The sequence below is a fragment of the Perca flavescens genome, chromosome 5, assembly GCF_004354835.1.
Source record: "Perca flavescens isolate YP-PL-M2 chromosome 5, PFLA_1.0, whole genome shotgun sequence".
In the NCBI taxonomy this organism is placed as follows: Eukaryota; Metazoa; Chordata; class Actinopteri; order Perciformes; family Percidae; genus Perca; species Perca flavescens.
Window position 1 is genome coordinate 21,388,876 of NC_041335.1, and position 15,830 is coordinate 21,404,705.

General features: G+C 37.4%; 1 protein-coding gene across 2 annotated transcripts; it reads right to left on the reverse strand.

The window, feature by feature from the left end:
- Positions 1–2,412: 2,412 nt before the first annotated feature.
- On the reverse strand, positions 2,413–11,426 carry mier3b (mesoderm induction early response 1, family member 3 b). Of its 2 annotated transcripts, none has more exons than XM_028578168.1 (13): positions 11,339–11,426; positions 10,682–10,706; positions 10,300–10,445; positions 9,689–9,811; positions 9,416–9,539; positions 8,247–8,320; positions 8,061–8,133; positions 7,766–7,914; positions 7,461–7,542; positions 5,266–5,360; positions 5,033–5,160; positions 4,736–4,890; positions 2,413–3,001 (listed from the first exon to the last, which is right to left on the reverse strand). In XM_028578168.1, exons 1-13 carry the CDS (start codon positions 11,345–11,347, stop codon positions 2,526–2,528), a joined length of 1,659 nt encoding a protein of 552 aa, XP_028433969.1. In that variant the 5' UTR covers positions 11,348–11,426; the 3' UTR covers positions 2,413–2,525. The 2 variants fall into 2 exon arrangements, with proteins under 2 accessions (XP_028433969.1, XP_028433970.1); XM_028578169.1 differs by lacking the exon at positions 11,339–11,426 and adding an exon at positions 10,894–11,101.
- Positions 11,427–15,830: the final 4,404 nt, after the last annotated feature.

Sequence of the window (15,830 nt, forward strand, 5' to 3'; positions counted from 1 at the left end):
AACATTTCTCATAGTGAAGTTTTTGATTGTCTATATTTCTGGATATACATTTTTAAGTTTTGTAGGTTTTTATTCACAAAGGTGTTTGTTTTCTTCAAAGGACTCGAGTTTTCTTTTTCAAAAACACAACTGCTATAATTTTTCCTTTTTAAACTTCAAAACACAATACAAAATATAAAATAAATTTGTTTAGTGCTTTCTTGCACACACAAGTCTCATACCAGAGATATCAATAAAATATCACATTTTCGAGAGTTCACAGGGTGGTGAAAAACCTACTTCTACTACTTAATGGCCTTTACATTCTGACAGTTTTTCTGAGTCTTTGTACAAACCACAGGTGAAATAAATACCACTGCACTGCTAAAGCTAGAAGAGCTTGGAGGACCTACTGCATTATGCACATTGCATTAAAAGAGAAACTAGCTCTCCACATACTTAGAGCAGCAGCCATCCCTTTACCATCAAGACAAATATAGACGACGACATGTAATTAAAAAAAAATAATAATGAAAGAAAGATGAGCGTCTTTTACACATGGCTGCAAGTTTTGAAGGCAAAATTGCAACATTGAGTAATATCAATACGTCTTCAGGTAAAGCCGTTTTCAGTGGTACACTTGAGAAACAGACACAGCTGGCATGCGTGGTTTTAGCTGTGTTCTGGGGATCATGACTTTCCAAAAAGACAAACAAAATTTAAACACCAAGTCAAATGGTAAAATGTAAAACCCAAAATATCTGTACATATCTACAAATTATTGCCTTTTGACAAGGAATCAAATTAAAACCTTTGTATCAACAAGTGTAAGAGGTCAGTTATAGACTTTTTAAAGGCTATTTGCTAATTATTTACATGAAACGCAGAAGTGAATATCTTCTCTGATGCTGGCCTTGGAAAATGAATTACTTGATCAAACTTAATAATGGTTTAGAAGCATGAATCCTGTCTGTACACACATTGGTAAATTACTGGATCTATGGACATGACAAACATGATGTACCCCTGAAACAAACTAATTATTCATAAGCACAATGCATAGATAAATTAAGTAAACACTACTGCATCCAATCAACTGACAATGACCCGCTTAACATTTTACAATTCACAATTATGGACTTCAGTCAAGAGAAAACTGCTCCATTTCTGCTACTAGACTCAAAAAACTGTCGACTAGATTAGACAAGGCATTCTCTAGTCTGTACAGGTTAGGCAGAGGTTAAATACAAAATCTGAGTGGCTTTAAATAAAGAGATAATACTGCTAGCAGGTTTACCCAAGCTGGCTAAGTGGTCTGAAAATTGCATTACTTGATTTAGGAGCATAATCTAACTTTATTTTTCTGAAGGGCACATACAACTAAACTCTCCTAAGTATAGCATCAGTGAAAGGATTAAACAAAAGCTCAAAAAGGTAAAAGAATATGTAATAAATACACACTTTAAGGTGCCTGATGAGGTCCATGTTTAAATGATTATTAACCTAACCAATATCTTTGCATTGCAATATTGTTGTTATGGTTTACTTGTCTGACTGATACCCTCCAAGAAAGAAGCAGGATTTCAAAAGATAACTTGATATCCCAACTGTAAAACAGGGCGACTCCCATTATGATGGGATATATTTTGATGGGATGAAAAATAGTCAAACATTCACATGTTCCAACATGGCCACTCTGAACAGTTTAGAAATAAGCAAGCAGACCAACTGCAGACAAGCTTCAACAGGAAAGAAAAGAAAAGAAAATCAAACTGGAAGGCCTTAGCCACTGAAGCCAGCACACTTCCTGTTCTCCAAGCTAATCTCCATGCTAGTGTTGCTCTTCATACAATATCTAGCCAGGTTTATTTGGGGACAAATAAAACCATTTGCACCAGCCTGGTTACTAAAAAGTACCTGTAAACCAAACACTAATTAAAAAGAAAAAAGTACCACTTCAAACAACAAAGACAAGCAACTAAATACTGACACTAGAGGCAGAAAACTGAGTCAATTTTGGCAGCTGAAAAGAATGGCAGGAAAACATACTGTAGCTCTGAAGATGTTGTGTGAGGATACGAGGGAGGAAGATACACAACTCTCCTACTGCAGCCACTGGGCCCCACTGTACACGGATGTTACACCGCAAAACGAGAATAAAATAAATGGCTATATAAACTCTTGAGAAATCAAGATTTTAGTTCTATATGATAGACATCACTGATGTCATATTACACAAAAAATGTATAATATAATAAAAATATATATATATATATATATATATATATATATATATATATATATATATATATATATATATATATATATATACATATACACACACACACACACACACACACACACACACACACACACACACACACACACACACACACACACACACACACACACACACACACACACACACACACACACACACACACACACACACACAAATTGGATTCTCCAGTGAGGTCAGTCTTATGCACAAGTGGGATAAGGTGTTTCAAAAGGGAATGGGAACAAAAGGATGAAGACGAGGCAGATCACTCTGACTGAAGTGCCGCAGTGTGCTGTGTGTGGTGCCGTGCATGTGCTCCCAGGAAACCGTTTGGCTCGCCGCTGCCAGCCAAACTCCCAAAGTCTGTGACAGACACTGCCATTTTTGCGCCGGTGATTCGGTGGTGGTGCGTTGTTGTCCGTCGTGCTTCAAAGTCCATTCCAAGGTTACCCACAGACACGTCATTGATAAAGGAGTCAGGCAGAGCCATCTTGAGTCTCTTGGAGGGCCGCTCGCAGTCCTTGTTGACACACACTCCTCCTAGCTGGCCCAGATCAGAGTGGTAGAAGCCGGCGTCGAGCATGTTGAGGCAGTCGGTGTCTGCGCCATTAGAAGGGAACCCGAGGGATTCGTCGTGGTTCAGAGACCCACGATGGAGACTTTCCAGTGGGGCAAAGCTGTAGGAGTCCATGCAACCAACCTCCGCAGGGTTGCACACTGTGGCTACAGTGTTACTCAAAGCTGCAAGGAGACAGGACACTCAATTAACATTGAGCAGGGTTCAGACAGACATTACTAAGTAAGATAAAAGAACTATTGAAGCACTATTTTTTCATTTGTAAGAGAGATGGAAAGGCTATTTTGTGTTATGTGTGCACTTTTCCTGTGCAGCCCTCAATCATGCTAATCCCTAAATTGGTCCTCATGGTATAGCATGCCATAAAAAAAAAAAAAAAAAAAAAAGCATCATATAGTATGCCATATCATAGTGTGTCATAAAAATGTCAAAAAAGTCACAGTATAGTATGCCATAAAAATGTCATAGTACAATACAGTAGGTCATTAGTTTTAGTTTAGCAGTCCATAAAATTGTTATAAAATAATTAATAAGTAATTTTATAGTTATATACAGCCATAAAAATGACAAAAATGTCTGTATGAAAAGATGTTCCATTTCTTTCCTTCCTGATATCGATTCCGATACCTGAACTTGCATATCGGCCGATACAGAGTACCGATTGTATACCAGTGCGTAAAACATAAAAGAAAATATATAATGTGTAAATATATATAATTTTTAACATCTGTATACTACTAACCCTGCATGTATGTGATATGATTGCTATCATTGATGTATGGCCTGGCTCAGGTAAACCCATTGCAAAACATGAACAAATACATACAGAGAATGATGCCATATAACTTTTTATCATCTAGTTTGTCATAACTGAAAAACAAAAATACATAAATCTAGGAATAAATAATTATTTTAAAAAAGACTGTTAGCGTGCAGCCAAAATTTAGTAAAATAAAAAGGCATTCAAAATATTAAATAGTACAGTAACAGTATAAAACAGTAGTGAAACACCAACGGAAATTAGCAACACTGGTGGGACTTTCCAGAGCAAAATGTCAAAATTGTTAATAAAATATTTGTTAAAATAATCGATTCTCCAATTAAAATCGATCTTTGTTTGAGTGATCGGATATTGATTAATAAAAAGAGAGAAACTTTTTATATCCAAGCAAAATTGGTATTGTAACTGAAATTCCCCTAACCTAATTAATATTGAATCTGTATCAAACTGGGAAATCATTGGCATTATACCCGAACGTTACGCTCTGCGCTAGCAGAGCAAAATGGAAATAAATGATTCTTCACTGCTCTCAAAACAGTAGTTGCTAGTGGCAGGAGAGTGCAACTTGATGTGTAGGCTATAGTTTTGGAGCGTCAAAGAAGAATTGATTTCTGGTCAGCAAGACTGGTTCAAGTCTAAGTCTGTGCGCAGAACTCCAACACACCGGCGTGCCTGGGTCTCTGTGACCAGAGGGAGGGGGGCACAGGGAGAACTCCTCCCAGTTTTGCATCCGCATCCAATCACAGGGATGCGTCGAGGCAAGTAATCACAGCTTGAAAGGGGCGTAACTTCAAGACTGAAGGGGTCCTAACTTGAAGGATCTTGCAGGCCGCAGATGGACACACTTGGGTTTTATTTGAGTAAAACTATTTTAGAGTTGATAAATTGCGCAATATCGGATCGATGCATAAACTCACGTACTCGCTAAAACCAAGGCAGCATTGGAGAAATTTCAGATACTGGTATCGGAACAACTTTATAGTACGCAATAAAAATGTCATATGCCGTAACAAATGCCATTAAAAAGTCATAGTATAGTATGCCATTACAAAAAAATCTTTATAGTAAGTTACAGAAAATGTCAGTGTAGTATGCAGAACTAAGTTCCATTACTGACCTGTGAGATCGCTGGCAGTGATGGAGTTCAGCAGGCTGAGCTGTTGGTCGGTGGTGGCCTCCAGCCGTCCTCCTCCACCTGCTCCTGAACACACCGAGGAGGAACTATCCACTGCCAGGCCCTCCGCTTCATCCACCAGCCGGTCCATCAGGTCACTGGATACAAAGAATCATGTTTAATTGTAAGTTTCGTTCAAATTAAGTACAGTACACCTTTTGTCATTCTTATCGTATTTACACATAAGCAAAACCACAAAGAGAATACAGCAGATTAACGGATTCTTCTTCTGCCACTTACGTTACACCGGGATAGCAGCTATACTTTTTCTTCCCAAACCGATTCTGCTGCACAAAGAAGTCAAAGCGCTCCGACTTTTTCCACATGTAGTAAAACGCCACACATTCAGCTACTGTTCGTGTTGTGACCTGAGTGGGGAAAAACATTAAAAAGGGATGAGAAACTTTCACAGCTTTATATGTGAACCTTCGTCTGAAAAGGGGAATCTCGTAAGATCATGAAATAAGACTCACTTTATGTTTCTGTATGAGGTGAAAATTCTTGTCATACATCTGTAGTGCATGCTCAAAGTTCTTGCATTCCTCTTCCGACCACGGAGGTGATTTTTCTGAAATGAAACCAGATATATGTTAACGCTCTGGGGTCTAATAATAATAATTTTGCAATAATATAATATTGCTTGTATAACCTCAACCTTGTTATGCACAGGTTACGTCAAGTTATGGACATCATTTTTTTCCAGGATATGTATGGTGGATGGATGTCACATGAATGTATAAATTATATATAATATACAAAAGAAAAAACTAAACGGAAATTTAATCTCACAGAAATGTACTGAAATAACACAGAGAACAATAATAAACAAATACGTTTGGCTTTTGAAAATTCTTCGCAATCAGGGGAAACATAAATAAACAGTGACTAACACAAATACAAAACTATTTAGATTTTCTTCCCACAAATGTTAATACGCTTTTATCCAAAGCGTTCTCCATTGCATTTCCTGTCTGCTATTAGACATCAGGAGGCTAAATCAATCTGAGGGGGGTACTGAGGGGTGGTCAGAGCTCCGAACTATGACCATGGAAAATCTGGGTTCAGAGTACAAATGGAACGCACTATTGGGGTTATTTATTGGCTGAGCAAGCTACCAGTTTCCTGACATGACATCATGTGATTGGTCGACACAGCCAGCAGTCGGACGTCAGAAGCCAAGATGGCAGTGGCTAACCGTAAAAGAGCGCCCTTCACACGACAAGATGACTAAGATGAGTCATGGATTTATCATTTTGGAATTATTGTGCAAAGTCTCAGAAAAGTCACTGAAGTTGCAGGCCAGATTACTAAGCTTTTGTAAGCGCTACGATTGCACTGAAGCCCTCTTTAGAAAGGCCCAGGCGCAAAGATATTGGAGATTACGTGACTTGATTTTGGATTCATAATTATTTAACAAAGACACTGTAATTCCATGATGGTTTAAAAAGCTTCTGGACGGCCTACAATTGCTTGGGAGGACATCATAGAAACAGCGCATTAATCTGCTTCCGGAAAAAAAAAGTGAGTCCCTGTACTGTATTGATCTGGAGATATTAAATAAGACATAATTAGTGTTAATACATTTTTGGCGCACAATCATGCTATCCATATGTAAATGAAAGAGTAAACACAGGATTGAATCTTACATCACTACCGAATTGATTAATACAAAGATTAACAGAAATTTTTTAACTGACTTGTAAAGTGTGCACTTTAAATAAATTATGTTGAAGACAACAACTGGATATAAATTATGAAGTTATATATAAAAATCCTCGCCATGTTTGAATGTCAATCATAAAATGACAGCATATAAACGGACACGCTACGCAGCTGACACGCTCGCGTGACGCATCTAGTGTGTAACTGGCCTTAGATGCAAAGGCTAGAAAACTAAGGTCAAGTGACCAGAAAAATACAATCCCCTGTACATTGTGTTATACAAAGACATACAACAATTCCGTAATAACAAAATACTTTTGTGAAACCTATAATTTTTATATTTCCGTAGACTGTAAGTGATGTGTTGATTAAACTCAATTTCGAGGTAACACGGTTGATCGGTAAATCGGCGACAAATATTCAAAGATATTTAGAAGATATATATCCGAAACCTAAAAGTTAAGTTTGACAGAATGAGTAATTTGACTGCAAAGTTGCTCATCAGCAACATTTAAGAATTCTTTGTGACAATGCTGGGAGCTCACAATGTATTAATTGCTATTAATGTACCAATGCAGAGTTTCCGCACCATGTTTCACCAAGTCAAATGTAAGACTTTTTAAGACCATTATGAATTAAATTTAAGACCTTTATTACAACACCAACCAAGCCCTAAATTTGCTAAACTTGCACTTCTCCATAACATACAATCCAAAAAAGATTTGCGCCAATAACACGAAAGTTGATTGGCTGCAATATAAGTTGCATGTTGGTATAATTTGTAGTCCTAATACAGCAAAATGATATGTGGACTAGCGAAAGAACTACAATACTTAGAGGTAGTGTTGCATGGACGTAGGAAAATGAATACCCGTACACAATACTTCAGTGAATTTAAGACTTTTTAAAGGCCTAACATTTTGAAATATAAGACTTTAAGATGCCACGGAAACCTTGCAATGACATTTGCTTCATGCATACAGTAGGAAACGTTTCCTGTGCTTACCTTTTGAGGACTTTAAACGGCTGCAGTGTCTCTCTAGTGCTTCGCGGGTGTTGTAGTTGCACTTGACAAGCTCATGCAAAGCCTATGTGGAAAGAGTGGAGCGGTCAAGACTGGAATATTGGCCATATGACTGGAATTTACTTTTGAAACAAATAATCTGAAGAATTCAAAGCATGATTGCTATAGTGTATGGTAAGAGTCAAGAAAAAAATTATATACACTGCATAAGTTCACATATATGGCCAATACAATGCTCATCACGGTGTTACAACATGAAAAGATTGATAAATAAAGACATCACTGACCTGCTCGTTGTCTCGAACATGCATCCATGGTTTGTCACATCCTGTCTTTTCAGCTGAGGTCCGTGACAAAACGTCTGACAGGAATGTCCTAACCTTGTTTTCTGGCAATATACCTGGGCTCCATAATAACTCATCTTCATCCTCATAAACTGCATAACAAAGTACATCACAGTAAGATTAGTCACCTTGTGTATTATTATTTTATGGACAGAATCATATTAAGCAATCACATAAAAAAAAGAAAAGAAAAAAAAAGTCATGCACACATGCTGAAATTAAAAAAAACAGCAGTCACCTTTCTCTCCATCTTTGTAGTGACAGAGGCCAGAAGGGACCTCTGCTTGGTAGTGTGTTCCCACCATTATTTCCTGTGATAAAAATAAAAAAATAAATAAAAAGAATACAGAGCATGTTTAGCAAACCAGTGTTGATTCAACTTAAAACAAAGTACACTTTATGTATTCCAAAATGTGACATTTACCTTTCTTGAGTCCTCTGGGCTTGGGCCATCTTCATCACACTCTGACTCTTTATCACCATCAGAGACAGCATTAGCTGATAAAATAATAAACAACACATAAATACTTTGACATGCACCAATTTCAAATTGCACCCCGTGTGCTAATGCCTGATGCTTTACCTACCAAACCTGGTGTAAATTCTGGTTCTAGGCATGTTAATAATTAACCATTTAACCAACAATAAAACTTTTAACCGATTAAAACTTTGAGTAGCTAACAATATTATTAAAAAACATATTTTAGTAATTAAAACACGTTTGTTGCATGGTAAAAGTTGAATAGGCTATACAATTTATTTCCTAACTACACAGCTGCATACTTGTACTGATCGCATGGACATGCAAACGGTACTGGGAAAGTGGCAGCATGTGTCCACAACAATGCATGCACGCAAGATTGTGGCTGCATGATCGGTATAAGTCTGCAGCTGTCTTTGGACACAGAATGTGGAAAGCATGTGCAAGTCTCCCAGAACGGTGAACTGGGACTCAGTTGCCTGCTTGTTGGTTACGGTTACTGATCGTTTAACAAGGGTCAGCTATTGGTCAGAAAAACTCTAAATCAGCATCCATATTTGGTTGAATTTTTTCCAACATACTTACTACATAACTTCACCTAAATCTCCTGAAAAGCTCAAAGTATGCACACACAGCTGGTTTATGACGTGGTCATAATGTTCATTGACAAAATATGTCATAGTGCTGAAACGAATACTCCATTAATCAAGTAGGTTTTTTTAATTGATTGATCGTATGAGTCTTTTATCAAGCAAAAATTCCAAAATGTTACCATTCACAGAGAATGAGACATTATATCATATTATTGTTAATTAAATATCCATTTGTTGGACAAAACAATTAAAAAAAAAACGACCATTTTTTATTTTTTTTACAATTTGACATTTTATAAACTAAATTATTAATCCAAAAACAATTGACAACTTAATGAATCATGAGAATAATCAGTTGCACATTTAACCTAGTGTAGTACTCTGTGCTCAACTGTAAGAAGATGCACTGTACCCTTTGTGAGTGAGAACTGACACTTCCATTTCTTTTTCAATTTGATAGCTTCTTTTTGAATTATTGCAAGCTTAAATTTTACAAAGCTACAGACAAAAAGTACTTACATCGAAGTGTTCTTGGGAAGAAATCGGTAGCCTCATGGGAGGTAACTGAAGGGGTCAGATCATCAGCTGAGGACTGGGTCTCCTCCTCATAGTCCCCAGACAGCAGATCTTTAGCTATTTCCTCCTGGAAAGAAATAATTATGTCCATTGTATACTGGGACAGACCAAGGGTGATCAACAGAATATCTGAATTACATATTGAAGATGAATACATTTACTTCTAAGCATTTTTCCCCAAATATATTTATTCACTACATTACAGCATTTATTTACCTTGTCCAGAGTCATGTCAGGCAGCTCATCAGTCAGGTCTCCAGAGGAGCTGTCTATACTAGACCCTGCTGAGGCCTCATAGCGATAGATGGCCAAAAGCTCCTCTAACGGCATGTTCCCTTCCTGGTAGAAAAACAAGAGGAGAGGCAAAATAAGGGGAAATTCGCTTGTTACAACAGCTAGAATCAAAAAACAAAAAAGTAATTGAGTGATAAATAAAATTTAAACAGCTATATACACCTTTCACTTGAGTAAAACATAGATTAAATATTAAATTGTTTAGAAGAGCACAAAATTGTTAACAAGAGCACAAACTTTGCTCTTAAAGTATACCAGATGTCGGCTACAAAATTTTCTTCTGGGGAGCATGCTCCTGGAAAGGTGAGGGTAAATGTACCTGTAGATTTCTTTTTTTTTTATTGCAATACATGTCGCAATATATTGTAATGACAGTCTCCCTCCTCCCCCCACATCGTGCACCCCTACCCCTCAATATTTGCAGCCCTACTGCATTAAGAAGACATACACTCAGGCTTTTAACAATACATAATAACCTTTAAACTGGCACTTTACATAGATAGATCCTGCATTTTGTGCATTCTTTTGTTTACCTTTTCAAGATCTGCAATTTCTGAGCTGAAATTCCTTCCTCCATCCAGAGATTCTTCCTCCTCTAGAGTCCTTTCGTCATCATACTCATGGACTAACATTTCTGCTGTTGGGTCAAAGTCATGGTCCTCCGACGATAAAGAGCCAACTGAGTGAGAGAGACAAGGTCTTTTTTTACACTAAAAATTTAAGATGCACACTTTAAAGATTCACATATACTACATACATTCACATATAGCTAGTTACTACAATGCAATAAGCAAAGCATTACATTGTCAATTTCAAAGTCATTTTCTCTGATAAAACATTTATGTTGTGCAAAATTGTGTCATTAAAACATAGATACATTTAATCAAACTCAATTCATAGCGACGGTTTTCTTACCTGGACTTGAACTCCCTAGGGAAGCCTGCAAAAGAATAAAACCAGAGCATAAATGCAAAATGTATCTTTATACCTTGGAATTAAAATGATTTATTTCGTAAGAGACAGTCGAAGTAAAAAATAGAGAAATATATTGAGGGGGGACAGTTCAGTTTACGCAGTGTCGGCTCCTGTAACAGTTAGCTATCCAGCAAGCTAACCCCAAAGCTTACCGTTAACGTTAACGTTATGCATCGACAAATGTAAACAGTAATTTGGTTTGCTCGGTATTGCAATCGATAGAGTTGGATGATCTTTACAATACAGGTGCCGCTAATTTAGCCCAAACAGAAAAAATTAATTTCCATTCATAACAAACACGATATAATCAGTTATTTCCTTTAACCAGCAAGCTAACGTAAAATTTACGTATCAATTTACACAGCCGCTACACCAAAGCAGCTGAGCGAGGCGCAGCGGCCTTGTAGTGAAGGATCAGTCCAGACATTCAAGCATATTTTAGAGAAATAAAAATGACAATTGTGACACGAAACACGCTATACAGAAGGCAAAAGCTATTGTTTCTTCAATCGATAACATAGAAATGAAAAATATAGCACACAACATTTAAAAATATCGATTTAAGATCGATTGCTTCTCCCCTGTTTTCCCTCTTACCTCCGCCATATTGGTACCTTTAGCTAATGGGCTCGTTCTTGCGCAGTACCCGGATCAGCGCTCTGAGCCAATCAGAAATCCAGGTGACCATTGTAGTCGTGACGCTGTTCATATCAACCACTGAAAAATGCCAACCTCTGATCAGACTAACGGTAATAGTTTATCAACGATAGCCTACTGTATGAAAATATAAGAAACACAAATTTAAAAATAAAATAGCCATTTCCAAAATGAATTAATAGCATGGCGTTGAGGTTGTTAATACTACACACAATGACATTTCACTAGAACATTCTTAGAATGTTCTGTGAACATCCCAGCTGATTTCCTGTTCGCCTGTTTACCGCAGCTATGGCATTTAAAAAGCTCGATTTTAATCACTGTTAACATTTTCAGACCCTGGCTGTAAGAGCTTTTAATTTAAGTCACATTGCCTGGAAATAGTGAGATTTTCGGTTAGATCATTCCATAGGATCATTTTCTGTATTTTTTACATAGGCTATAGCTGCTAATCATAGACTGTTAAAGCTACCAACAACTACAAATCACCTAGCCTAATTGGTGTTTATAAAAACAAAATCTTTAAGATCTTTAACAAATTGAAACTCTTGTTTGAACACTGTGGACAATTTCTTCTCATAGCCTATAGTTGTATCAGCAGTTTTACATCCATCCATTATGTAGGACTACTCATAAATCTTCATGTAAAAATATCTGAACTCTCAAATAATGATTTGAACTAACTAAATTAAAACAATTATGTACAGCCATCTTTTTCAGAAATACATTTTAAATGTAGTGATTTTACAGGCCAGCAGAGGGCAAGAGTACCCTTTACTGTAAAAGTATGACTACTCTAAACACCACTGAGATTCACTCCATATTTCCTTCCTTCTCCCTCCCTTCCTGGTTTGGATGATGGTGAAACCTCGTCATATTTGATCATATAGTAACATGTAAAAACAGGGTGACTCTTTAATCAGGCACGGGTAAAGGTAGATTTCACTCTACATCAGCTATAAACAGTTTTACCCAATTGTTGTTTAGTTGTGTACATTAGGGTCTTTAAATAGTTACACAGTGTTATATTGTACACAGCAGAAGTTAAAGGTTGCTACTAGTTCAAGATGAGTCCTGCACCAGCTGCTGCTGTCAGGGAATCTGCAGATGTTTATGCACAGGGCGCTGGCGATAAACTGCTTCCTGTCTCATCCTGATCCAGGAAGGGAGGTGGGCATCCTTCCGGCAGCAACAGATACTTAGTCATGTGTTTTTGCTGTCAACTGAATACATTTGTTTTGAACTTGAGCTTATGTCAATAAAGATTTAAGTGTGACAGGCAGGTGAAGGCTTTTTTGTGTAGGGAGCGTCCTTCTGGTTTGTCTTTTCAAAAAGGCAGTATATAGGCTATGCAGCTACATTTTCTGTTTGTCTAGTTGTGGTCATTCAGCTGACATGCCAAAAATAAGGTGAGACCTGTAGCTAGAAGAGGAATGATGATGTGTCATATATCGGATCTTGCAATATTTACAGAGGAAGGAGATGGTCTGACGGCTTGATTGTGTTTTGTGAGGGCTGCCAGCAATATTGGACGACACATTTGGTAAGCTGTAATGTCGATTTAAGTTACTTTTGTTTGACTAAAAACCTCAAACTCATATACTGTAAATTCACATCCAAAGACAACCACACCAATGGTGTAACATACACATGCAGAAACATTGCAAGTGGCACTAATCAACTCTATGGGCTGCTTTTGCATAAACAAATCATTATGCTGTAAAGTTGATTTGACAGAATATATACTGTAACTATCAGCCATGCTGACTCATTGGTTGCAAGTGGTGGGTGGCAAGCTCTTCAGTTAAACTATAGCAACCGGCTATTGTTGTTTACATATTGGTCCCATTTAATTTGTCATTGGGATCATATTTTTTCTAAACTTGTCGCAGCAAGTAAACACTTCTTTGTTTGAAAAACAAAATCCCCCGTAAGGCGTAGGAAGGGTAGTGTGGGCTTTGTTTGGAGGACTCTGCAAACAAATGAGTCGGACAGTTCAGAGGCACATCCTTCCATAGGCCACATCTGTTAACTTCTTACCTGAGCTAAGTTGGACCATAATGAGGACCCTAAGTTGAACAAGATCAAGTTAAACCACATTTCATGCATGCACGTACTGTATAGATCAGGGGTGTCAACCATACGGCCCTAGGGCCAGAACCTTTCCGCCAAAGGGTCCAATACGGCCCACTGGATGACTTTCAAAGTGTGAAATTTGCAGAGAAGTTATTCATTCAAAATCTTTATATTCCTATTTGTCCACTGGGGCTCATGCTGTTGTAATAAGAGTAGCAGGCCCTGTGCTGGATATGCTATTATATATCCCACATGCTTACGTACAGGCTAGACACTGTCAAGCCTAGGCTACTGTTCATGCAGGAGCCGCTGTTGGAAAATATCTTTGTCTGTCTGGTTGTCTGAGTGTTGGGTTTTCCTAGAAATATCGACCAGTTCTTATTTCTTCACAGAGGTAAATGGGAAGCCACTGTGCTTGGTGTGTCCACAGCATCTTTAATATAATTCTGGCGCTACTATTAGACGCATTTCCTTTTCCATCATGACCAGAATACAGTTGAAAACAGACCTATATGAAATTGCACTTATTTTACTCAAGATATATCAGGCTGTTCATCTGTTTTGTAAATACATTGTTCATTAATTGGGAATATTTACCTTTTTACACAAAAAGAAAGGGACACATTTGAAGGTGTTGTTATTTATGCAATGGTTTTACTGGTCTGGCCCACTTGAGATCAAATGGGCTGTGAACTCAAAAAGGTTTGACACCCCTTATTGAATGGCAGCCCCAACACAGGTATTGGTTCTTCTTCTTCTTCTTCTAGATAGGTGGTAGTACCCTTTTTGTGTTTCCCTGTGCACAGGTGACCCTATTTGATTGTACAAGTAGTGTTAAATAAGAGCGGCCATCACTATCCATCTCTCATCCTTGTTTTCTCTGCTGCTGATTTATGATTACCTCAGTCATTTGAAATCCCATTTGAAGCCTACTTTTGCAGAACAATGTAGTCAGGAAGACGTGGGCCCTTGCCTAATGAGTGAAACTGTCAGGTCAACAATTTATCCTCTGACGTAGATTATGAAGAGGTGGGTGACAAAGGGTCAGAATCCATTGTTACAGTGTAAAACGGATGTGGCTGATTAACACTGCGGCCCACACCTACAGTACACTGGTTTTGTGATTGTCCAGCAACTGCCCACTCAGGTGATGTGCTATTAGAGGGACTGACAGACAGCAAACCCTTTGTAATACTAATAACTTCCTCATAATTATAAATTATAATTCAGATCAAATGGACACATCAGCTGCATATTTATTGAGTCTAATTTGTATGATACGTCACTGGTTGATATTGCAAGTGAAATGCAAGTCCTGTGTGAGTCTTTTGATACAGTATATTGTTGATATTTATTATGAATAGTGTCAGAATATGAATAAAGCATTATTTAACCCTGCATCTCATCTCATATAAGCAGGTGGAAATGCCCTTGTTAAAAAACCCTTTTCTGTATATGGGGTATTTACTGCTTTTGTGCAGAAGAAGACTGGATGGAAAAGAGATCAAATCCACTTACCGTATATAATGCATCGGATAACACTTCAAGCTGGACATTTTACATTATAAAAGCATAAATAACAGGTGTATAATAACAATCAAATTATTTCTTTATTCCAAATAAAAATGTATATAATGAAAACGATTGGAAAAAAAACTTGTGACGCATCTCAGAAAAAAACAGCAAACTACGGTAATTTAAAGCTATTCCAATATAATTGGCTGATGCAGACATACACAACTATGTTGTAATTGTAATTTAAACTAAACCTCAAATTTAATTTATTTTAAATGATCATGCTGTTTAGAAATTACAGTAAATAAAGCATGGTAAGCCACATGCATCATATTTTCATATTCTTATTGCATACATTGTCATTATGGAGTCTGCATTGTGAAATAATTCACTGCGTAATTTGCATAGACAATTTGAGACAGTTCCTTTATAAAGTATACAAGCCACCAGGTGGCAATGTGTGACAGCTGTGGGTTCTTCATGACTCAGCTTTAGCATTTTCCATTTACTCTGTGCTCCAAACACCACCCTCAGTCAAGCTCCAACAATGACTGTATGAACACTGACTGCCTATTGTGTTGATATTCTTGGGTGAATCATGTGAAACTCCAACACGTGTAGTGACGTAGATTTGTGTGTGTTTACAATTACAGTATTTATCCCCACATGTGGATCACTAAACAGTCAGCAGCTGCGGAGCATGTCCTGCAGTGTCAACAAACCTTTCTGAAGGACTTAGCCAGTTTATAGTTTAGATAATTGATGAGTAATATAAACAATCTGTGGCACTTTCTGTAGGATTATACAATTTCCACAAAATCCTAGAAAAGTGTTATATTAT